The sequence below is a fragment of the Hoplias malabaricus genome, chromosome 12, assembly GCF_029633855.1.
Source record: "Hoplias malabaricus isolate fHopMal1 chromosome 12, fHopMal1.hap1, whole genome shotgun sequence".
Classification (NCBI taxonomy): domain Eukaryota; kingdom Metazoa; phylum Chordata; class Actinopteri; order Characiformes; family Erythrinidae; genus Hoplias; species Hoplias malabaricus.
This window is the reverse complement of record NC_089811.1, coordinates 30,343,294-30,369,495: the sequence shown is the minus strand read 5'-3', so window position 1 is coordinate 30,369,495 and position 26,202 is coordinate 30,343,294. Positions and strand designations below refer to the sequence as shown.

Genomic DNA, 26,202 nt, shown 5'->3' with positions numbered 1-26,202 from the left:
AACGCAAAAAAAAAACTTTAATAGGTTTAGTTCAAGTGCTTGTGTGTATGTATTAAATTATATATACTATTGTCACCTGTTTACTCTTTGTTTTGGAGTGTATTTGTCTGGTATGGTGACCCCACTATCAGAACACAAGCTCAGAAACTTTCCCTCATGCTCTGGGAGAACCTGGTGGGTTTTTCTTTACTCAGAGTGTATTTTTCTCCTGGGAAATGTTTTCCTGTTTGCAACATTTTTGGCCATATCGCCCAGCTCTAGTTTAAAGTAAAATTATCACAATTGACAGGAGGCCACTGAAAACCTTAAAACCATAAATCTCTTACTGATCTGATAGGTCTGACTAGTACAGGAAGCTTCTTGTATATTTTTTGTTTTTATTGAAGATGTAGCAAGGAAGAACATTTCTGTCCTGTCTAGTTACTTGTTAGAGCGTGTTACCATTTTACTGTTTGATACTAATAGTTTACTACTAGTTCGAGAGTGTGCGCTGATGACATGTAACTATAGGGAAATTATTTTATATATCCACACTAACACATTTGCTGTAGCTTTTACTGATTAGCTGTCTTGGACAGATCTCTCTGTGAGTCAGCAGATTTGGAATGTCTTTTTACTGCGGTTTTAGGCAGCACATAAAAGCTCTAGCTAAAGCATGCAACCTTGAGCATGTGCCCATGTGCTGCTTGTGCTCTGTTAAACATGCACAATGAGATTTCCCCTCCTTGTGGCATTGGGCTGAGCAGTGTGAAATGAGGTCACGATGGACACAATGGTGGCTGCTGCAGAAAAGGATGCCTCCCACCCATTACATTTTTATTTGAATATTTGGCTTTTCTCAAAGAAATGGTTTAGCAATCTTTTTGTCATAAGCTTGGCTTAATATTCACAGTAGGCAGCCCGTCCTTTTAACGATTAAATGAACATAAGTGCTAACCGTTACATGTTGCTCTTGTGCAATACATTTGTCCCAATTGCCTCTTTAATAGGCCATACTTTCAGTCCTTTTTTTTAACATCTTTTGCCACAGTGTACCTATATTTCCACTTCCAGCTCACCCATACCATATGTGAGTACCCATGCTGAATCTGGGAACACTTTTGCCTGTCAAGATGAAATCTGTGTATTTGAATCAGTTATTTGACCAGACTATGAACTTTTCTGGTTTGAAGAGGTGCTAAGATGCTCTGTGGAAGAAACACTATGATATGCTTTGTGGATTGTGAATGATTTCAATCAAATCCTTCCAGAAACTCAGTTTTTGGAACAAATGTCATGTGAACACACACTTTTGCTGTATTATTTATGTTAAATTAGTTAAATATCTAGACTTTAATAGGTGTAACTCTTATTGTTCAATCTTTTTTTTTTTTTTTTTTTTTCCCAAGTTGACACAGTCCTACTGGACGGTAAAGTATGCTCTGGCTGCCTGCTCTTGTGGGGCTTTATAGTTGGTCTCCTCTTCACTTTGTCTAAAATAATCCCTCTTTCTGTGTGAGGAGGCTGAATGAGAGTTGGGCCCTGCATTTAGCATCCAGCGTGCCACTGTGTGAGCCATTAGCACTGAGTCATTGTTTCAGCAGCACTGCCAGTGTCGCCTGGCTGCCAGCCATATCGCTGTTCTCCGTTCCTGCCCCACATGCTAGTCAGCCCTGTCTTTTATGCCAGTCTGCCCGCTTGTCTGAGCCACAACCAAGCTGCTATAGCGACAACCTAAAACCCCCTAACACAGCCATTCCAGAGCCAATATGTGTCTCACCCTCCTCAATGAGCTTATCGCATTTAGGGAGTTTTTCTTGGTGTTTTCTAAAACCTAGTCATGTGTCTCGAAGAGGATTTTGTGCCTTGAACTTTGAACTGATTGAATTGTTTGTGAATTAACTATAGGTTACAGTTTATGAAGCCTGAATGTGTGTTTCATGATTAAAAACAGATAAACCTAGTACTGTGGCTGCCAGTTTATAATCATTCTAATCCTGTGCCAATGTAAGTTTTCCAAATATTCTGCTCTTCTGGAGTGCAGTGCAGTACATAAATCCAGTATTGGTGGATACCAGTTCAAGCCCGTTTTGCATCCCTATTTCATGCCATCTGTCCCAATCTTTATGATGGTAGCTGCTGTAGAGCTTTTAGGACCAAAACCCTGGTTATTTTCAAAGCAACCCCATGGAAAGGGACTCAAAAAGAACTTTGACATAAGCTACACATTTGAGTGTATTCTCTTCGTGCCTGTCTTCCGTCTGAGGTTCATGGTGAATGGAAAACTTGTGAAGGCAGAATGTTTATGTTTATTTGTAATAACAGTGGTGGAGTTGTCAGGCAGTGCAGAAGCTTGCGGAAGCTGTTGCCATGCTCCTGTCTAGGTCACTGACTGGCTGCTGGTGTTTTCAAATGACCCCATCTCTTTACAGCCCTTTCCCATGACTCTCTCAATCTGCAGAAAAGCTATCTTAGTCTATGAGTGATCAAAACTTGCATTTTGGTTTATTTTATCTTTCAGTTAAGTTAGGTGTATATAGTAGTACTTGTAATTAGATTTGGTTGTTTTTCAGTGTTTCACAGTGTTTCTAAATGCAGTTTTAATGTAGTACCAAACATTGACTAAAATAGCTGTCCATTGCAGATTTATTTCGGAATAAGCTTTTACTTTTCTGCCGATTTTTTTTTTATTATTCCAATATCACAATCGCCAACAATCTGCATTTTAGGAATATTTTATATTTCATTTTAATAGGATGATTTTTTATTATACATATTGTGGGTCTTAAAAACATACTAAGGTTGATTGTTATCAGGAAATAGCTTCCCTTCTCTGTGAGGGACCTCCTGAAAGTCTGAGATTTCTGCCTAAGCTTGTTGGAGACTGCAGTGCCTGGGGCTCCTCTTCTGAGCTGGGTTTAGTTCTCTGTTAATCATGGCTATGTCCCTCCTGGCCATTTATACACACACGCACACATGCACGTACATTCTGAGACCTGTTTTCCCACTCTTTGGAACTGAGGGGTTCTGCTCCAGGATAGGATTCACCTTTCTAACAACGAACTACTCTCCTACAACACTGCAGTGTGATTAAAGCATTTAGATTCTGCATTGGCTCACTTACTGAAAGGTGCCATTTACTGTCTAGTCTGAGCAGCAACCAATCTTCACTGGCACAGCTGCAGGATACACCCCCCCCACCCGACTTGGTGGAGAACCTGTGATTATTTTATTTGTTTGTGAGAACTGTTATTGTTTCCAGGGCTTCTGAGTGAGTGTGTGTGTGTGTGAGACTATGCATATGGTGGTATGACAGGTGCTGTGAGTTATTGTTTAAATTGCACATCGGCAAGTCCCCTTTCTTGTTAAATTATTTACCTAAGCTTAACTTTGCTAACATCAGCACACTGCATTTATCAAGATTCTTTTAGTTATTCATATGTATTCAACCTTAATTAATAATATCAGTGAGGGTAGTATTTCTATTTGGAGTAACTATCATTATGCTTAATGTATTCTTTAAATTCTTGACATTTGTTCTGTAGGGTTATATCTACAATATGCTTGGATTGATAAATAAGGCCATGTAAAATCAAGAGGTTAACGGGGTTTCTTTTTTCATTCATTATTATTTTTTGTGTAATTTAACAAATCATAATTAATTTGAAACTAAATGAGGCAGAGAGTAGGGCTATTCTATTGCTCAGTCTTTGTCAGTCGATGACTCATACCTGGTATGCTTTATAGAGGCATGACTAATAGTGAGTGTAAATGGAATGAAAACTATCTTGTATAGTTTCCTCAGGTGTGTCATACAGTGGCACTCCCCCCACCCCCCAAACTATTGAAGTTGCAGGAGGTATGAGTATTTATTCTCTGGTTTCTGATTTGCATTTAGATAAGGCAGTGAAGAAATATGATACAAAGACAAAGATTAGTCACTTTGGATTTATTAGGGTTATTTTGTGTTTAATTGATGCTTGGCGTCTATAGTAAAGACTATCAGGAATAGATCCAGTGATATTCATGCAGTATTGATGGAGAACTATCCTCTGAGACCTCACAGGCTGTCCGTTTACTGTGGGTTCAGGTAATATGAGAGGGTCTCTCACTCTCACTCTCACACATGCGTGCACACACAAGTTTGAGCTACCTGCATTGTCCTACATTCATTCATGTGTGGATGTCAGCATTAGTCTTCCATACCACACCTGTGTGAACTGCCAGTAATGGTAACAACACTTGTTTTCAGTAGTTAGTTTTCTGTCATTATAATACCTCATGGGCTTGTTGTATTTATCAAATATATATATATATATATAGGTATGCCATATGCACACAATTACTGTAAATGTTTATGCAAAGTGTGGGATAATTATTTTAAAGAATATTATATAACTGATGGTGACAGAGGTCCCCAAGACTACTTGTAAAAACAGCAAAGGTATATATATAATATTCTTTAAAATAATTATTTAATGTCTGAAGGCCCTGTGGTCTCAAAATTAAAAATCCCACACTTTGCATAAACATTTACAGTAATTGTGTGCATATGGCATACTTTTTGGGCCAAAATATTAAAGTAGTTGTTCACCTGGACACGTCAAAATGATAATAAAAAAGCAGTGAATACACCTGAATTTTGAGTCCATACAAGTCATTTAATTCCATGTGAACACTTAATATTATTGTGTCTGACCAAATGGTTTTTAAAAGATTTAGCCTACATGGTATGCCACACAAAGGCTGTTCAGTGTAGCCTCTTTTCTATTCATTTAATTTTAACTACAGGACTGCACAAGGTTGGCCAGTAAAAGTATTCATGTTCAACATTTTTTTAAAGAAAGGATTATAGATTTTCGTTATAAACTTTGATGTACAAAGACTGTGTTGTCCTAATGGTGTATTGCAGTGAAGTGCTGAATTACAAGGCTAAATCAGACTCTCAGAGCTCTCAGTATGCAACTTGTTCATCTGTAGTTGGACTAAATCTATAACTCTGTAGGTTAGCAGTATAATATATATTAGTATAATATATATAATATATATTAGTGTTCTCCTCATGCCCATAAGGTCTTGGTTATAGAAATGCAGTTGTCACCCTGTTTGGTTGTCATTGACCACAAGGCCTGTTGGACTCAGGCAGTAGGCTGTTACATAAGTGTCAGTAAGCTGTTAGTATAACTGTCTGGTTTTCTGAGGACTTGTAGTGGTCAGTATACTCTCTGAGAAATATTATTCTTTGTTGATTTGGCATTAGGCTCTATAGTCACAGATCTTTAAAAATCACAAGTGTGACTGGATGTTTTTATTTGGAAACTAATAACCTGGTATTGCATCATTTCTAATATGTAGATAAAATTAAAGGCATTCATACATTCTTTCATTCAAAAAAATAAAAAGAGAGTCTGAGTCAATATTGCTAATACCTCATGTGAAACATATCCCACACTTCCTTTATGGAGACTGACATCTCTTGAAGAGAATGAGGCTTCACTGTAGCATTATGACTCAGGCTGCAGTGTTGCTCAATGGATGCTTGTGTGGCAGGCAGCATAGTTTTCACATGACAAAAATGACTGATCTATTTCTCTCCTGAAACCATGAAACAAAATTTAACAAAGCACTGCTGCCTTGCACTCAGCAAGTGTCAGGATCGCACCCGTATTAGCACACCATCAAACCATCAATGAAAGACAGAGAATGTTGGTTTTGAACTATTAGGTGCTTTGAACTATTAAGGTGCTGATAATTGCAATTTTTTTTTTATGATGAAATGGTGAAGGTAGTCAAACTGTAACGTAAATTACAGACAGAGGACACTTTCATCCATCAGCCTGTGATAGACTGGAGCTAATCTCAGTTTACGAACTGCTGAATCATACGCTTACACAACTCAGTCTGGAGTATTTCTTTTGGGACCTGATGTTTTCATTAAGTCATCTCAGTGTTTCCCTCTGTGTCGTTGATTGGTAATAAGCTCTCCTGATATTGTCTTTTTCTAAAAGAATGGGGTTTGTGAATAAGTCGGTAGTCAAACGCTACAGATGGTGCAGTGATGCGTTGAATTCTCTGACTCCTAGAAAACATTTGTTTCATTCGACGCCATCCAGTGGTCTTAGATGGGAACTGCTGATTAATCTCCTGAAATGTTTTGTTGTCTCTGCAGCCATCTAGAGGGCATTAAAGACTCAAACAGGAAAAAAAATGTAGACGTTTTGGAAATTGGAAAGTATTGATACAAATTATAGAGGGATAAATCAAATTATCTGTAGTTTTTCTATCAGTGATGTGGTATATGATTTAGAAGAATAACATTTGATGTTTGAACTAGGCGGTGAATGTGCCCTTCCTTCAAAAGCTGTTTTTTGTTGAGTTGCCCTGTCCAAGCTGCTTTGTTTGTTGCACGTTTGCAAATTGTATATCATTGAAATCATCTACAGCGCCTTTTTAAAGTGTCATATAGATCTTGTCTCACAGGTGTTGCATATGTAAAAATCAGATAACTATGTACCTGTCTAGGAATGTACAAGGGACATTTATGCCTATTTATAAAATGTGTAGGTTATCTATAGTGGATTTAATATACAGATTTCCTTATGCAGTGCAACACTGATATTACCATAATTACCAAAATGTTATTACTATAATTAAAAATTGACTAAATTATAGGAGGAAGAAATCCTACCTTGATATGGTCACTGCTATTGTACACTTACCTACTTAGAGCTAATTTAGACTCTCAAAGGGATTGATATTCTTCAAACTTCAGGAAGTTTCCAGATTTAAAGCATGCATGCCCTGCTGGTATTTAAAGACAAATTGATGTACATTTTATATATATATATATATATATATATATAATTTCAAATTAATTTCAAATTTTTATTAACGCACTGTTAACCTATTTCACACACTTTTTTCGCAATACAATAACAACCTCAAATTATTCGCTCCCCTTATTGTAGTCTCGTGCTTGGCAATGTCTTTTACGTACATTAGAGAGCACACACGGAACCCTAGAGGGTTCACTTTTAATGTTAGGTCTCCACAGATTTCACCTCCAGTTTCTGTGTTTCAGATAAAGGGTTTCACTATGTGGATGTTTGTAGAAATGAAAATTGCATTTATTTCTGCAGCTAACAGAACAGAATGGGAATTAATAGTCAACCAGTAGTCTGACCAGCAGCCATCTCAACACTGGACTCATTCTCATTTTGGATTTATGTACCTCTTGACTTGGGTACCTTGGGTATTTAGGCTTGAGGCCTAAATAAAAACACTAATATACTCATGGTTTGTAGGGGTTTGTAAGGTAGTACAGAATAGACATAGCCTTAATATGACTATCATTTTGTTTAAAAAAAATGCAGGCAGAGAATACAGTGGAGTTTATCACCTCTACTGACATGCAAACTCTGACTCAGAGTCATGCGCACTGTGTTCTGTCTTTGTCTTGTGTTCTTGTGTATTTAAGAATGAGGAATAGTGCGTGGAAAAATGTGTATCTTTGTGCACATGTTGAAATTAATCTGCTATGTGATTTACAGTATCTTAATACTGTCAATAACATTGAGAGATGTGTCATGGTAAACTGTCAACTGGATAGATTTATTTATTTATTTATTTAAATAATCAGCTCTATGTGAAATGGCAGAAAAACAGCACTCATATTTCCACCACTGATTTGAGCTATAATGGCATTCTCATTTTATACCAGAATACATCTTGTGCAGTGCTGTTATGAATCACTCTTCACTGACCCATATTCTGGAAATGAAACACCTTTCAAAACAGTGAACAATCACACGTAATGTGTCTACTCCCTGGCCTATGAAAGTTTTTAGGTCATTGGAGCATCGAGTTTAAGAGTCTTTTGTGTGGAATGAGGTTGTTTACAGTAGCCGTGGAGACATTTGAGGGCAAAAGTAACTCCCACAAAGGTTATGATTTCTTGAGTTACAAAGTCAGATTGCTTTTTCTTCTTTCATAAAGTCAGGCATGACTTGGTTTCACTGTCAAGCCAGGTTAATTGTTCCAGCAATTGTATCATCTGTATTGTTCCAGCAAAATATAAATGCCTCGGTTACTCACCAGACTTATTACTTAGAATTGTGGCATTGTATATCTCTCCCTCTCTCTCTCTATCTCTCTATCTATCTATCTAGTTTTGATATCTAAAGTCTTTAATAAATATCAGTTTGGAATTCTATATCAGTGTCCAACATGTTTAAATTATAAACTGGAACATATGTTGTTCTTCTGTACTTATAATGCTTAATTTTATTCAGTATATTCAGGAAAGTATTAGTGAGTAAGACCTTATTATGTTAAAGATGCAGGCGGCACAGCTTTACGTCTGACGTAATTCTGCAGTAATCAGGGATACTGGTCTCTTTGACACTGAGTATTAAATGAGACGAGACTAGTGATTAGGAGTATGATATGCAGAAGTGTCAAAGTACTAAATTTATCCAATCAACAAAAGCCTTTATAGATTGACATTTAATTATCCACAGTAAAAAAAAACATAAGGCACTTACACTCACCACTTAGTTTAAAGAGTAATTTGGATTAAAAAAAAACAACCTAATAAAAATTAATTATTGACATTGATTATGCCCTGAATATGGCACATTAATTATTTGTTAAAGGTGTGTCACTTTTCATTTTTGTTGTGCTTAACTGAGTCTGAATGAATAGGTGTATTACTGAGAATCTGACTTTTTTAAACACTCTCAGAGAATCAGACGAACGCTTGGTGGTAGTTGGTTGCCCAAAGAAATTACCAAAAATGTTTTTTGACTGTTATTATTTTGCAATTATTTACCATTCCCCCATTGTTGTACTTTTGGTAGATACGACATTTAATACCAGGCAACTTTAGGCATATATTAACAGAAATTGTTGTATTGGATATTCCAAGGGGAAAAATGAATCTGCTCCAATGCTTTAAATATAGCCTGAAATTATGCACACCCACATGTCTTGTCATGTTGTTAGCTCTGTAATTTGTCAGCCAAAAGATGTGTTAATTATAGCTATATTCATATGGTTCATTGGGATTCAGTTTGTTGCTTTTCCCCAAAAAATAAATTATCTATGTTTTTGTTTGTTTTGCTTTTTTAAAATGTAGCTCCAGCTGTCGTAATATGTGATTATAGGTGTGTTGAATATTTGATCTGACTCCAGATTTTCAACTTTTTCCCGGAACCCTGACTCTTTCTTATCAAAGCATTCTTCATTTCTTTATGGTCACAGCATACCTCGGTTCTTCAGCCAAGCTTGCGGAAGGAGGCAGTGTTCCCTCTGCTCACACCCCCTTCCTGCTCTAACAAAAGGGCACAAAGGAGAGGGCCTAGTGTGGGGAGTGCTGCCATGCTCCATGAGAGATTAGTTCGAATGGGGGGTCCTGCACTAAATTAACAGCTGTTATGTAATGCAATTTGTACAGACAGTGCTTGAGGATTTTTCTGTTCATTGCATGTTGGTTCAGAAAGCATTACAGGACAGGCCTAATGTAGCAGATTTTTTATTTTTTTCAGATGACAACTGAAATAAGGTCCCTTGCTACACGTTATTGCTAGCATCTTTGAGACTGATGGAAGGGAGAAAGAAGAGTCTTATGTACTCCTAAAAGATGAATTCACTCTTTAACTTGGATTTTTCTACTCCATTTGGCGGCCAGGATCTGGTTACTTAATTAGCTCCTCTGTTGTGACCCAGTTCATAGTTATTGGTTTAGATGTTCGGTTGTGTTTAAAATAGTGTATCACTTTCAGTAGCATGATTTGATGCCACTTTGTGTGCATTGAAAATAGGACTCAATATCATATCTCATTTTACTCAGACTAAGAAGAACACATTTTCCATTGAAAATTTTAAATATACATTTAAAATTATATATTTAGTTACTTCAGGGTGTGATCATATTTCTCCATGTATAATACAATGGTGCCATGAAGTTCATTCAGACCTGTTTTATGTTGCATTTTTACTGTTTAACTGCAGACTAGCTATGATGTAGCAGGTATGTGTTCACACCAAGCTGATCTTTTGAAACATAGATGCTGTTAAAGATTGAAGGGTGGGCTTTTCAGTCCTCAGCGAACTGGATTGTGCCGGTTGGTGTTGCCTGTTAATTTTCCTCTTGGAATTAGGACAGAGCAGCAGGGAGAGGAACAGTCATCACAGACTGATGTGACAGATGGAGGCAGAGAGAAAGGCCGGGGTAGTAAGAATCTGGAAAAATGGACAACATGCCCTATAATAGAAATGAGGCAACAGAATAAGCAGTAAAATGTCAGGCAGATGACGTTAAGCTGTGCTAAATATATATCTGAATTTGTTTTGACTTGGCTGTTACCACTAATCTTAATGAGAGGAGATGATAAACAAATAACTTGTTTGTAATGGTAACATTTTATTATTCATAATTACAGCTGTAATTTGATGCTTTGTTTGTGCTACCAAAGTATCATGAGCTTCATGACAATGAATTGTTTAAATTGTCCTGTATTAATGATATATTTAGGTACAATATTGGTTTAACGGGACATATTCCTGTGAACTTGAGGCAGTGTCAGTGTTTATATTTTCTGTATTGCTTCTCAGATTGTACTAATAATTGCAGGCACTACTGATAACCCTGTTTTATTATATTTTTATTTTTTATATATTTATATATTTAACACTATATAATTTATAGTTAATGACCTAAGTCTAACGCACCTAGTTTGTGGGTCTTATAAAGTATGTGTTCTGCAATGTTTTTATTAACAGCGAAAGCTATAGAAACAATAGAAGGTTTGCTAAAATATCTAGGGTAGCATGAATTTTCAGATTTTTCGTACTTGCTTTGAAGTGGGGCACAAATGAATAAACATGGTTCTCATTCTGAAACCTACAAAAAGACGCTTCACAGCTATAAATCCTCACTTTTCATGGCAGTCCCAGCTGAGGAAATTCCACATCTTGACTGTGCATGCAAACATACAGCAAAGTCGACAAATCACATTAGGAGTTCGAGTGGAAGTAATGCTTGCGCTTGACTGGCCATCTGTATCAAGAACATCGTGTACAATATAAACAACCCCCTCATGGTTCCCTCAAATCGGTCACGTCCCCGCTATTGTCTCACTTGATCAGCTAACTGGAGCTTGTCCATGCCATGTTCAATGCCTGTCTGCTTCAACAGAATGTTTGCTGTACTACAGTATTTGATTGTTGAATTTAGAACAGGGGGCGTGTATGTATACTTCTTCCTGACTCATAAATACTATTTTTCATAGTGAAGAACATAGTTTGCCTTTATGGTTCTCACATCATACATCACAACAGTGCCTTAACTGTCACGTTATATAAAGGCTACAGTGCTTCCAGACAAAGGGAGAGAACGCGCGGGCTGGTGCTGCTGTAACAACAGTGAGGCAAGAAAGCCTCTACTGTTGTAACTGCAGGCACTTTCTTCATGCCTTTTGCAGAAGAGTCCACTTCAGTGATTTGACCCAGGGCTTCTTCCCAGACTGTTTTATCTTTGGGCTAATCCTGCTAATGCCAGGTTTCACTCCACATTACTTATACCTGCTGCTTCTGTATGCACACTGGCTCAGTTATATAACCAGTAATGTGTGAGGAAGCCTGGCTGCTTTAGCACTTCCTTAAATGCTGGAACAATATAGAGATGCTTTTTGATTTGTTTCTCTATTACTTGATTTTGGGAATTCAGTTGGTATCTTACTTTCAGATAAATTGTAATTACTGTTGATGAAGAATTTAATATATAAATTTGCTGTTTGTTGATGTCCTTTTTATAGTGATATTATACATATCATCTTAAGTGCAAACCTGGTTAGCCCTGTTCAATAAGTCTGAGATTTTAGGGATGAGTAATGGTAGAATCATAGCAGATAGACTGTATTATAGCTTTAAAACAGATTAAAGTGTTGACAACCAGTTGAGTTGAGATACCACCTGTGCAAAACGTGTAGTGTGTTAGGTCTTATAGGAAATGTAGCTATCCATGTACACAAGTATGTGAGGTAATTTTATAGAAATTAAAAACTGCATATCAAGGAAACAAATCATAACCTGGATATGAAAGTCTCATAATCATAGTTTGTTTTCTGCAATTTCACAAGCCTGATCTAATCCTTGCCCTCCCAGCATCTAACAACCATTGATGTATGACCCAGCAATATTCCTGGTAAGCCATAGATGTGTCAAATGGGCTTGCACATTGAAGCAGATCTCACATGCTTCTTTTCTTGCTAATGAAGTGAAACGTGCTGAGGCCGTCCAGACTTTTCTCTGTGTGCTGCACTGTGAGAGTGGGAGCTGGAGAATACAGGATAGAACTCTGTTGTGCAACCTGCTGCTGTCAGCCTAAATGGCAAAATGACATGCACTCTGACACAGAGTGGCAATGTGGCTCTCAGTTGTCTGTGTCACAATTCCACAAAGCAGAGGGTACATCCGGTACCCCATAGCTATCCACACAAGCTGCTGGCAAAGTTTAGATTCACTATCTTTAGGTGGAAAACTTCAGTCTATGTTGGGTTCATTAGCCTGAAGCAGAGTCTGTATGCTCATGCTGATGATGTGTTTGCAGCTCATAAAGAGGCATCTCAGCACAGCTGCATCTCAGCACCATCCAAAGCCCCCACTCAGTGCACTCTGAGCAGGTACAATCCCTCCCATTGTTGTATTCTGTATTGTTTTTTTTACTGAGAGCAGCCTAAGCCTGGGGAGACGTGTGTGTGCTTCATCAGCCGTGGGCATGCTAAGCCTGTGCTGGGCTACAGTACTGATGAGAAGTGACAAGATAAGACCAGGCTGAAGTGCAGGGGCCTGTCTCTCTGCCCAGCCCCAGTAAGAGGAGGGGAGAAGTGTACATTGCCATGCAGGGAAAAGAGGAGGAGGAGACAAGAGGGTTGGGATACGTTAGATTTGGGTGGCCGCTGAGGCAGTGTGGGCGGCAGGCTCCTAAGCATCAACTTGTAAAAATACTGATCGTTGGTAAGATCTTAATCTCTGCTGAAGGTTTATATAACAGTGAGTCACATGATGTGACATCACAGCAGCTCTGCTCTTGTTTTCGATCAGTCAGTTGCGAATCTGCCTGATGTACAAAGCTAGCACAGTGGAGACAATCGGAAGTAGACACGCAACCCTCAACCAGCCTTTTTTGCATTTGTCTACCATCATTGAGTGATACAAATTGAAGGATACTGACCAATGCACCGATGTGCTTGTGTTTAAGCCTTTTGGAGAGTTGTGGAATACATTCTGTTTTGGGGGAAGCGCTGATTGACACCTCAATGAGAGAAACGGTTATCCAAGTGCAGGGCCGGGACGAAATGTCCATGAAGCTATTGTTCTGGGAGTTGGAACAACATTTGAAGAGGTAAAGCCCTTTGCAGCTGTGTAGGGCAAGTGTTTGGTGTAACATTTGCTTTTAGCAGTTCCTATCAATGCAGCTGTTTATTTTGTAAATGGAAAGCTTTCATTATTTCATATAATGCTCTTTAAATGTATGGAATAATCTTTTTAATATTCAAATAAATCTTGCCCAGATTGAAATATATTTTTCATTTGCATTCACTGAACACAGTACATGTAATTGTTTCACATGATGGTATTACATTAGTTCGTCTAGTAGACATTTTGTATTAATAAAAACATAAACAATATTTTGTTTTCAGCATGTAATACTCTAATTGTTTCAGTGGTGACGTGGGTTTTTTTTGGGAGGGTTTTTTTTGTCTGTTTCACCCAGCAGTTGGTTGTCATAGAGTTCAAACTGAATGAAATAATCTATATTCATTTTTGATGTGTAGACTTTAAACACTGATTCATCCAAGTCAGCAGATTGTTCACACAACTTTTAAAGAACTTCTAGATTGCATGTTTGAGCACTAAACCTTTTTAATGAACTGTGCTATTTTGTAGGACAGTCACTTGTGAAGTTCTATGTTGTTGTTGTTTTTTCCCCCTCAACACAAAATTGTGATTGACAAGTTAATTACGATAGGATCACTTGAGTCATGGTCTGTTTTGGCATTGTGGATGCACTCTGGTTGGTCCTAAGCAATTGAGGTGCTTAAAGTTTCTGTAATAGGAAGGAGCATCAGTGTGAGCAGTAAGTTGTGTGAATGAGTAATTTAAAAAATGGTATTTACACAATGAGGCCAGGCCACAGAGAGAAGAGGTATTTTGGGGCTCCCTAATTGTTTAAATCCTTTTCCAGTCATAGAGTGCCGGAAGAACTTGTTGAGCTATGAGCTGCTTAGATTTTAGTCCTCATTTGATCTGCTGCTACATTTAATTGGGATAAGTGGTCTATATTTACTGTGTGTGTGTGTGTGTGTATATATATATATATATATATATATATATATATATATATATATATATATATATATATATATATATTGAACTATTCAACACATACCTACCAGCAAAAACAGGTTATGGACCCTGAAAGGTTTGTTCCCAGCTGGAACCATTGTAGGTCTTCAGCAAAAACAGTGATGATTCTGTGGGTGTGCCGAGCTAAAGAACATCAGTTATGGTACACTACCTGTTATTCCCTTTTTACAGAAAGCCTGTGGTCAGTGTAACTCTATGCTGGCTCTAGGTGAAATGGCTTAAAACAGCCAACTAACAAGTTGTGTCTGTGTTAGAGGTGGGCGATATAATATCATTCACGATAAGACTTTTTCCATCATCACAATAGTGTGACGTAGGCACAAACGTGACTTCAGCTGAAGCTAAAGCTGGGGGATGTATCAATACATTTCTTAGTATTTATTTTTATTTTGAAAGTGACCTTTTTAAACCATATACTCCATGGCTCCCAAATCAAAGAATGTGCTTCTTATTAATCATCACTTTTATTTAGCCAATCAGCAGCCAATCATCATTTAGTGCTGCAGCCAATTGAGTCACAGTACCACCTACAGGGGTTTGTTGGTTTTGTGGCGATGTTAAGAGAAGCAGGTCAGTGTTTTAAAAAAATGTAAATATAATAAAAATCTTATATTACAAAAAAGAAAGTCTCAAACTACATTTTTTCCCTCAACACATGATGAATAAAACTGACTGACTTTTAGAATCAAAGTAATTCTTTATACATAAATATCACGTTAGTTAATAGGAGATATATATAAAATTATGTATATGAACTGTTTGTGAAGAATGTCTGTTAAAAAAAAACTAGCAGCAGCTTGGATGCAGGCAGTTTGTTTCTTAATGAGAGTTTACTTGAACTGTGTTTGTAAAAGTACTATCTAGGAAAATCTAAGTATCAGATCAGGAGAATATCGGGAGATACTCAATATTTAAAGACTCCTAGGCAAAAAAAAACTTGATCAGGACTTCACTATTTTTTAGACATACAGTACGATAATTACAGTTAGATAATGCAGCATGTTCTTTTTGGTGTTAAAAATAAACATATACTTTTACTTTTTCTTATGGTTTTCATAATGTATCATATCGTATATCACCATTTTTAGGCATATCGAGAGATGACTTTTATGGTCATATCCTCTATTCACCAGTGTCAAACAAAGTGGAATGTCTCTCAGGACATGCATAAATATTATCATCATCATCATCATCTTTGCCGCTTAATCCATTTCAGGGTCACGATGCATAAATATCTCTATCTAAATAACATTTCAACCTGAAACATCAAGATCTTCACTGATTATCATTCATCCATTAATTGTCTGTAACCGCTAATCCAGTTCAAGGTCACGGTGGGTCCGGAGTCTACCCAGAATCACTGGACACAAGGCAGGAACACACCCTGGAGGGGGCGCCAGTCCCGCGACACACACATTCACTCACACATATGAAAACTTTTGATTCACCAATCCAATTACCAACGTTTTCTTTTTCTTTTCTTTTTTTTTGGACCATGGGAGGAATAATGTGCATGGTTGTTAGAAGTACTTATACACACAGACAGATGGCAAAAAAAAATTAATAAAATTGTGTTATGTACTTCTGTGGGTGGTGCATCTAAGGCGGAAACTGGAGAGTTTTGCTGGTGATTACCTGTTTTAATGTCACTCAATTGCACAATATTCAGATCTGATATTCATCAAAAAACATTCATTTCTCAGGCTAAAGGGAGGGCAACTTGCATCAAGATAGTGTACGGTGTGATGGCAGTTTTAAAAATATATTAGCACTGAGATTTGGTATGATTGAATTCCTTAAAAATGTAAACAAATCCACAATGGTAGCAGTTCCTTCTGCCCTTGTATAATATCCTCATTTATTTATACAAAGGTACAAATCAAAGGCTTGGCTGTATGTGCTAAAAATTGTCATAGTGATTGTGTTTTTAATTTGTCCCTTTGTAACAACTGGTTGATTAAAATGACTACAATATGTGTATGATTCTTCAGCTTATGATTATCTTTTAAAGAGAAAGGTGAACTTCTGTTTTAGGCTTGTTTTTGCTGTGTAATTACAGTATTGCCTGTTTGTTGTGAATGCACCCAGATTATGTTGGAGTCTGTCATGTGGCATGGTATTCACTTCGGGCTAGCATCCAAAGAACTTTGAGGAGGGGAAAACGTTCATTTCACAGTTCCTTGTGTGGACACTTAATTTTTAGAATGCTGGTTAGTGTGTGAGTGTTTTTGTCTCTGTAAACTGACTAATGCTTGTGTGGGCTGATCTGGCAGTGTATTACATTAAGTTGCTGATAAACGACTATTGTTTGCTACCAGGACCCTTGAATATTACATGCAGAATATCTCTAGATAATGTCTCCAGGTTACGCTTAATATCTGTACATACAATAATTCATGCTGGCAAGCATATTATTAACACTGCAATAGTTTTCTTGCTAATTTATTTCAACCTGTTCTTGGCTTCAGGAATATCAGATTTACATTATTCAAACTTGAACAAGCTCTGTAGATCAGAGAGCTCACATAAGATTTGTTAACTAATTTGCTTTTCAAATTGACTGATGATATAATTTCACTGTTACTGTGGATTGGGAAGGCGTGTGCTTGTGATGTGCGTTTTGCATCTTAGAAAAAAACAATAGGTTCACATCCAGCTGCTGTCCCGCTTACCGCCAACAAGTGGCAGCAAATACAAACCTGACAGACCTGGCGCGCGCCTTCACGTGGATATGTTTTTCACTTAAACGGTTAAAACCATATAAAACGAAAGCCCGTGTATTTATTTTAGTCTTTGTTATTTAAGTTTGTTTTAAGAAGCCTGGAACTTTTAATATTCATCTTAGGCTCCACAGACTTTAGTCCATGTGCAGTTTCGTGTGTATTGTGCTCTGACGACCGGAATTTCCTTATTAGGGAACGGCGTATGGAATAAATGAAACGTTGTGTCGACTGAGCTCGGGTGGAGGCGTGCCTGCATATATTAGACAAATCACCTCCTCCCTCCGCCAATAGGGAGCAGAGCTGTGCTGTTTTTCTTGGATAAATTATGCAAATAGCTCAGGCTGCAGGTTTTCACCAGAGCAGGGATGAGCTGACCTTGGAGATTCTTTGTGCCGCGGCGGTGGATGGATGTTCTCCTGAAACGCAGCGCTTGCTCAGCGGAGCTCCGCTTTGAACGCCGTTTGACCGCTTTAACCTGCGGTAGAAATATGTAACGTTAATGCTCGTTCGCTGCGAAGAGCTTTTGTTTCTTTCCCTCTGCGTCGGTATATATGGATGAAATAGCATGAATTCTCAGTGCTACTCGGTGGCGATGGATCTTGGTGTATGTCAACTAAGAAATTTTTCAATATCGTTTTTATCATCATTACTGGGAACTGAAACTTCGTCTGTGCGGCTGGACAATAGGTAAAATAACAAAGCTCTGTTTTGTGAGCAAATATATGCTAGCTTTACATGGCATGAGTAGTAATGATGCACCTTTACATTGTATAGCCGTCGATGATATGATGTGCATTTTCTCCTCATTGTGATATATTGCAGTAGTCTCGGCAGGGGCTAAATCAGAGGATTTCTTACATTTGTGCTGTTAGCCGTTTTTCTAGAACAAGATGCTACATACAATCAACGATGATCAGTGGATGAATTTATGCAGCGATATGCCCTTTCAGCGATAAGGGTTTTTTTTATATACGAGTTGCTCATGACATTGTAGATATTTTATTTGTTCTCACAAGAGTAGCATGTAAATAGCATTTGTCTTGTGAACATTTCACACGATAGAATAAAATCAAGTATATTATTTGTACATAAGAGCTGTGTGTGTCTTTGGCCTTCGGGTTATTTTTCTGCTCCCTGGTTAATTAATGCATTTTCTGCTTTCATTTCAGTTCTTCGGGTGCCAGTGTTGTGGCCATAGACAACAAAATCGAACAAGCAATGGTAAGTGTGCGCTCCTGTTTTACTACACAATTAGTGAATAAGGTAGAGAGGTACGTTTTATCCAGTAAAATGAGTGATTTTAGTTGCCTGAGGGCACAATGAGTAAGTGAATGAATTACATAATAATCATTGGCACTGCACTGAAAAGCCCTGGCAAACATCACCTTCAGCTCACAGCGCGTTGACGGTGCAGTGCTGTTTCTCTACGATGTTTATCTGATTTAGGCACGTCGTGTGTAGAGTTAGCTGAATGTTGGCGTTATAAACGAGAGTTCCAGACATCGTTTTTCTGTTGAATCAGGTAGAATTAAAAGTTAACTCGACGTTTTGCTGGAGTGTAAAGGCCAGTGCTCACATGTCATGAACAGCCAAGAGGTTGTTTTATGATCATTTGGTTTCTGTGCCTAAGTGTGTGAAATCCATGGAGCAATGGGGTTCTCCGTTAATGTGTGTGGACTGTGCTTACGCCGCTCTGAGCCGCGTTACTGTTGCTAGGCGAAGCTCGAAGCTTTTACACGCGGTTATAAATATCTCAAGCTCTGATTGGCTGAGCTCACAGGGTGCCGGCCATTTTGTTGTGTGGTGACGCCGTGGAGGAGCGCAGGTGGAGCCGCACTGACTTAAAACAACACCCCTCCTTCCCTACTTCACTTCCTCACTCAGCTCCTGATTTTTAAACATTTAGCTACATACAATAATCGAATACATATAAGGCTTTCAGTTAACGTTATTACTTAAAGAATTTGTGGTCATCTGAAAACAACTGTGCATGCATATTTAAAACAAAACAATAATGCATTTTAATGTAAGACAATGTAACAAATTATGATATTCAATTTATGTGGAACATTGTAAATAGCATAATTTAAAATACATTAAATTATAAGTTTTGTATTGGTTAATTTGTCATGAACATACACATTCTACAGGACGGTAACATTTATTTATGTAAAAAAATAATGAATAAAAAAGCCAAAAATTGATGTACAGAGCTTTGTTGCATTTGCATTTATTTGATATGTGATTTTTGTGGTTCACTGACTGCCCTGAACTCTTCAATGTTTTTTTTTTTTCCCTTTACCTTCAGGATCTTGTGAAGAGTCACTTGATGTATGCTGTTCGGGAGGAAGTAGAAGTCTTGAAAGAACAGATCAAAGAACTAATTGAAAGAAACTCTCAACTGGAGCAGGAAAACAACCTGCTGAAAAATCTAGCCAGTCCAGAGCAACTTGCACAGTTCCAGGCACAAGTTCAAAGCGGCTCACCCCCATCATCAACGCAGGGGGTGCAGCAGCCAGCCATGGCCCAGCTCCCTGCACAGAACTCTGGACCCTCAGCATAGCACACAAGCATTCCCTGCGACAGGGAATAAGTGGTTAACTGAACTGAAGACTCAAGTTAAGAGCAAGTATGCCTCATTCACAGGAGGATTCATTCACAATTTGCACATATTTAAAGTCTCAAAACTTGACAAAGGCTACAATGAAATGCTGTACACACTGACAGTTCAGTAGGTTGCTGACACATTGGATATTGCCAAACTCCATGGACTGCAACTTTCTGGAGGAAAATAAAGATGGACACAACTCAAGAATCACTGTGCCTCTGTCTAAAGGATTTTATGTCATTTTTCAGTGGTAACTCTGGCTTTGTAAGAGTGTTTCCATGCTTCTCTTACTTTTGTAGTGGAAATGCTGACCACAGTCCTATTTTTCAGGCTGCAAATAGCAAGCACTTTAATGATGACGAATGTGACAAGTCTTTGATGAACAACATATCAGTGCACCATCAGGTAAGAGGAAGATGAATGTTGATGGTGACCTCAATATTTGCATTAGTGTCATCATTATACCTGGGTGAATGAAGGGAGTAAAGTTGCCTAAGAGGAAATCAAACAAACATTTTCAGTATTTAAAATCGAATTCCTCATTCTCCATTGTGGCATCAAAACTGCTCTAACAGTGCGGTAACTGTTGCAAGAATATGAAAATATGCTGAATGAAGGGGAAGGCTCTTGTATATTCTTGTATATTAAGTGTAAGGAATTTGTAAAATAGCAATATTGGGAGAAACACTAAGAGACATTATTTAGGTTGTACAAACTAAAAATGAGGTTGTTGGTTTGCCTGAGACATTTGACCATCTTTTTTTATGCTGTTATACAAAATGGAGGTATCAGAGTATTTACATGACAATAGACAACTACTCAACTTCTTGGCTATGTTAATACCTACTGTAAACCACTGTTCACTTGAAGTTATTTGAAGTATATTGCACCCATGTGATTTCTGTTTCCATTTTTGACAGTGAAGTAATATGGAGATCAAACTTTTAACTTACAGTTATTCTGAAAATCATTAAGATCTGATGCATTATTACTACATTGTATGTATAAGTTGTATGCTTATGTTCTGTGCATGTCCCTCAAAACCGGAGATAAGGTGTAAAATAGTTCAATTGCACTTCATAACTTTCAATAAAATGTTGAAGGAATCATGGCTGATTAAATGTCTGTTATGTGCATTTCTGTTGTAGGTCTACAGTAGCATTTTCAGTAATCTAACAATAACAGCAGTGAAGGTAGATTAATAGTGTGCAAAAGTGTGAATGTGGTAAAATTACCCCTTGTTGATGGCATCTGTCATTTTCAGCACTTGTGTACAATTTTTCTTGTGTAGATTTTTCCATTTTCAAATACATAAAATTTACCGGATTCACAGGGATTGTGAATTAAAAGGTGCTGAATTTTGTTTTCTGTAGTGTGTCATATCACAGGTGAACAGCTAACTTCCAGTGGTGAGTTAAACAAATTAAGTTTATTTCAAGCATCTAGTTTTCAAAAGTTCACATAATTTTTTTTCTGTATTATTTATCTCCAATTACTGATTTGTCTAGTGAACACAAATGATTGAATTTAAGTTTTAACGATTAAAGAAGGGCTCCAAGGTTTTACTTGTTTGCTTTATCACAATATCCAGTGTTTAAGACGTGATAAATATCGCAGTGTATTGTTTTTCACAAAATATTGTCCCACTTCCTTCATCACTTTGGAAACCTTAAAATGTGATTTTAAATGAAAAGTTTACATCTGACTATAATGATAAATGTAGGAACAAGAGAACTGGCACCGCCATAGCAACCTGTGGTGGTCGATTTGTACAACTTTCTTTCCCTTATTTTACTTGCTAATAAGGTAGTTATGTAACCTCTGTATGAACTCCAACCTGTTTCTTAAAACCAAGAACATTAGGGCTTTTTGGGCAGGTGGAAAAACCGGTGATACCAGACACTTCCCAAATGTATAATATTTATTTTAAAAATTCTTACAGGACAGACAAATATATAAACAGATCGTGGCACATTATTAATGATCACAAAAGCATGTTATCTATTGCACAAAAAAGTATGACCCATGATAAGAAATAAGAAGGCAATGCCAGCCACAATGGATCAGTATAAAAGCACTTGTTCCTGTTGTCCAGGTACATTGTAAACAAGTGATTGACTATGTTGAGTACTGTACACAGGATATGGCTCCTTAGCATACAGCTCACATTAAGATTTCTAAGTCTCCAGATTTCTGTCAGGTTGTGCTGCAGAGCACTGGCTCTGATGGGCATGTAAATTAGGGCACGCTGAGTGGGCTGAGGCTCATATACCCATCCTGATGCTCTGGATGATCTGAAAGATGGCTGAGAAGACAAGAGAGGTAAGGAAATACACACAAGGAAAACTAGAGCACACTATTTATTATATTTATTATTATATTTATTTTATATAACTTAAATTCAAAGAGCATATATAAATTATAGTATATAAATTATTACCTGAACCACAGACAACAAATACAAAGAGTGCCAAAAGCCATGGCCCCACTGGATATTTCTCCTCTTGTGGTCGCTAAAAAGTAATATGAAAAAAACGACATGCATTTAGCATCAAAGAAAAAATTGACTAGCAGCATGTGCATGTGCTTTCATGAGATTTTCATTTCGAAATTCAGAAATGGAATGCTATCTGATGAATACTGATTATTTTATAAGTATTCTCGCACAGTTATATTCAGTGTACGTAATGCCATACATTTTTTAATTTTTTAACATAGTTGCATTAATGGACAGATCGTTAAATTAAGGCAAGTGTGTAAACCTCAGAAAATTAAATGTGCAGGGTTCATATTTTACACAGCTACACTATACAGTCAAAATGTGTTGACACCCCGTATTATTAGTTAATTAATCCACTTTAAAGTGCTTACACACTTTTCTGTGGTATAACCTTCATAGACAAGTGTGAAACAAAAGGGTATGGTCAGAATTTGTTGCATGTCTTGTATACTTTGCCAATTCTAGGTCTTAATACTGGATCCTGTGGAAGTGTGTTCTCTGGAGTGATGAATCATAGGGTTTTAAGAACTGATTATCCAACATCAGTACCTGACCTCATTAATGCTCTTGATGCAGAATGCCATCAAACCTTAACTGCAATCCTATTTAGTCTAAAACCTTCCCTGGAAAGTAGAGGCTTACTGCAGGGGACAAATTGCTTAGTAGTATTGCCTTGAGTTCAAAAGAAATGCTAAATAAGCTGATGTCCAAATTTATGGCCATAGAGTGTATCATGGCCACCCAAGACTGACTGTCTACAACTGTATAAAAGTAGCAGAGACACGTATAGTGGAATTTAATCACATTTTAAACAGATTTTATAAATTGAAAGTTTGACCCTTCAAACTTGTAGAAAAATTGTATACATTTGGGCCCATATTTAAAAGCTTTTCAGAATGCAGTTCCTGTCAGAAGGTCTGTCCTAGACCAGGACTCTCAGAGAGGCTTTGTAAATAAGGGCCCTGGGCTTATTACCATGTGTTCATTGTCATTGTCTATAACCCATTAGCATGTGGTATGAACAAACCCAGGCTGCTACATTCCAACTATCTTGACCTCTGCAATGTCACTGGAACAAATGTATTCTCAGTGTGGCCTCATGAAAAATGTCAGGGAAGTTTGTGGTGCAGTAGACATCACACCTGCCTTAAAGTAAATCCTACAGCATCCAGCCAATATATTTCACATTGGATGCAGACGGCTATACTAACACGTATCAGAAAAAATTAAAAAACAGCTTTAGAGATTCAACACTTTCACAGGCTATACTGACAAATGACATGGCAATATGACTGAATATCAGACAGTTAAAACTGACTAAAGTTAAATTCTTTCCATTAATATTTTTGTTATAACATTAAATTTCAATAATTTATGGACACTCCAGTAGCACTGAAGTGCCTGATCACACATTTATGAACTGTTGTACAGTAATTACTTTTATTGTTACCTCTGAGGGAAAATTAAATAATGAAATATTTCTCAGGCTTTTGTACATATACAGGAAGTAAAAAATTGGGACTCGCTTACACCCAGTAAACAATTAGCCGTTGATTCAACGTTGAAATAACGTTATGACTGCCGTCTAATCAATGTTCTCTTAAGGTTGAAAATGAAAGTTGAAAAGACGACTATTACACGTATTTTGGACGTCCGTTGACGTTATCAATTGGTCCCAGAATAAATTACTTGTATAAAACGCATTTTGGACGTCCACAGATGTTATCAACTGGTCACCACTTAACTAACTTATTAAGATGGATTTTGGACGTCCATTGACGTTTAAAATATGTCCTTGATGGACAGACTACTTTTAGACCTGTTTTGAACGTCCAGGGACGTTCCTTGTTTGCTGGGCATAAAATGTTTGAGTATTAATATGAAATACATATTGTAATAAGTATATAAAAATTGTCAGTAGATGTGAAGCTTTTTATTGGGAAAATGCTACATATATTGCAAGCTGTTGGTAACGTAAGCACAACATTTTGAAACTGGTATTTCAAAACCGATATTTATAGACATAAATCTTTTGTCCTGGAAAACCTTTAGATAAAAAAGACCTAAAATGTTAATAAATTATGAAGTAACATTTGGGTTTGTCCAAACTTTTGACTGGTGAGGTAAAACAGGAAATTTGAGCCCAGTCCAAAAACAGAAAATATTACTACTAGTGTTGCCTTACATGAAAACGCATGCTAATTCACAGACACACATTTGACCTAATAACAGAATAATTACACATAGAAGCAGCCTGCTGTTACACAAATAGTGCCAACAATTCTGTGTATTATTCAGAACTGAAATAGCTGTAAGACAAATGAGTGCATGTGATTTCTTGCAATAAAAGGCACTGAACATATACAGCCTGAGGGCAGACAGCTAAAAAAAGTACTGAACTGGATGAAATTAGTTGCATCTATGAATGTATGCCCTTTAAACCTGGATGCATAGAAGACATCCCTGGTGTGACTGTTCTTATTGGAAATGACTTCTCTAGAAGTCTGATGCCAGTATCATGGTAAGTCCAGGTGACCAAGGCATGTAAAATTAGGCTAGCAATGTACAGTATGTTCTGTTAACTGTCAACTAACAGACAGTACCCATGTGCTAATATAATGTGATGTGGTCTTTAAGAGCTAAAAATATCCCGTGCTTATTTCTTTGCATTTAACTGTTATGCTAACTATGCTAAACGTGCAAACTCCTCAGCACCTGGCATGGATAAAACTATTGGATAAATATATACACATAGATACTGTCTTTCTGTAAATATTATAATAAAATATAATTTCACCCTTTGACTGTACACCCCTTACTAGTGGCCATACAGTATTTTGAGCCCTGAAATTAGTTTTAGGCCTAATGTGTGCACATGAACCTGGCTGTAATTATTGCCACATATCAGAGGGCGTGACCATTGGGTTGCACTGCAGTTTAGAAAAGCCTTGTGTTCAAAGCCACTTGTTTCACAAGTCCATAAGCCAGCCCTCAAACATCATGTACAGGTTAGTATCATTATTGCACTGACACCAGCTAATAGGTTTTGTGTTAAACTATTGAATAATTTCACCATTCTCTGGCTACATCATTTGGAAGTGGAGTGGTGATAAGATTCGTAACCTAGGATTTTTAGTCTGTGTGTAGAAGTCAACTATCTGATCTCTAACGGCTTTAAATACCAATAGACTGCGAGGTTATTATCAATAGGCTATTAGCAAACACAGGCAGTCTCGGACAATAATAAAGAGCTCCGTTATCCGTGATAAATTAATGGACACCGACAGACAAACGCCAAATCACCTTTAGCTTCAAAAACACGTTTGAACCTGGTATTTATCCACAAACACATTCACACATTTCCAGCTAAGACTTCTCCCAGAGCTCAGTAAAACCCCCGTCTTACCAGCGTCTTAGCCACGTTGCCTCTCTGAGTGATGTTTTTGCTGTGTTTCTCGTTGGCCATCCGAATCCTTTGTTTGGCTACCATCTTCCGTCCAAAATAAAAACGGATCAATATTAACTCCTCTCTAAAACCACACCGTATTCGCTTTATGTGTAGAGATGCTTCTCCTCTTATTTCCAGCACCTGCTCCCCGAAAACACAGCGAGGAGAGACAAGAGCGCCTCCATAAAATACCGTGAGAAGGGGCGAGCTGAACCCTAACTGAAAAAACCCTTCATTTCTCGGGTCTAGTGCTCTACTCGTTAGTCTGGCGGGAGTGGGTCAGTTTTAAAGGTGTAACGAATTAGTGGAAATTTCTGTTGAAATAGACAGCCGTCATTTATGTCTTAAACGATCAAGGGTGAAAAATTTGTCTGATATTTTGAGGGACCAGACTGCTATCTCAGTCTATATTATGTATAATAATATTAACATATTATTATATCATTATAAAGTCTACAATTTCATTATATATATATATATATATATATATATATATATATATATATATTCATTT

General features: G+C 37.3%; 2 protein-coding genes across 4 annotated transcripts in view; one reads left to right on the top strand and one right to left on the bottom strand.

The window, feature by feature from the left end:
• Positions 1-20,947, top strand: part of tsc22d1 (TSC22 domain family, member 1) — a 28,529-nt gene extending 7,582 nt beyond the window's left edge. Inside the window, exons 1-3 of one of the 3 annotated variants that reach the window (XM_066686438.1) lie at positions 13,124-13,384; positions 18,302-18,353; positions 19,441-20,888. In XM_066686438.1, the coding sequence (XP_066542535.1) occupies positions 13,224-13,384; positions 18,302-18,353; positions 19,441-19,695 (468 nt within the window). In that variant the 5' untranslated portion in view covers positions 13,124-13,223 and the 3' untranslated portion in view covers positions 19,696-20,888. Of the gene's footprint in view, positions 1-13,123; positions 13,385-17,532; positions 17,820-18,301; positions 18,354-19,440 lie in introns of those variants that run through there. The other 2 variants (XM_066686439.1, XM_066686437.1) reach the window with 2 other exon arrangements.
• A 737-nt stretch (positions 20,948-21,684) lies between these two features.
• Positions 21,685-25,920, bottom strand: serp2 (stress-associated endoplasmic reticulum protein family member 2). Its single transcript, XM_066641293.1, has 3 exons — positions 25,647-25,920; positions 22,181-22,253; positions 21,685-22,045 (listed from the first exon to the last, which is right to left on the bottom strand). The coding sequence occupies exons 1-3, from the start codon at positions 25,728-25,730 to the stop codon at positions 22,005-22,007; spliced, it is 198 nt and encodes a 65-aa protein (XP_066497390.1). The 5' UTR covers positions 25,731-25,920; the 3' UTR covers positions 21,685-22,004.
• Positions 25,921-26,202: the final 282 nt, after the last annotated feature.

Coding starts and splice junctions, on each gene's coding strand:
- serp2 (XM_066641293.1), bottom strand. CDS start 25,730: ATGGTAGCCAAACAAAGGATTCGGATGGCCAACGAGAAACACAGCAAA. Junction 22,254..25,646: donor GCAACGTGGCTAAGACGCTG/GTAAGACGGGGG, acceptor ATTACTTTTTAG/CGACCACAAGAGGAGAAATA. Junction 22,046..22,180: donor ATTTGTTGTCTGTGGTTCAG/GTAATAATTTAT, acceptor TTGTCTTCTCAG/CCATCTTTCAGATCATCCAG.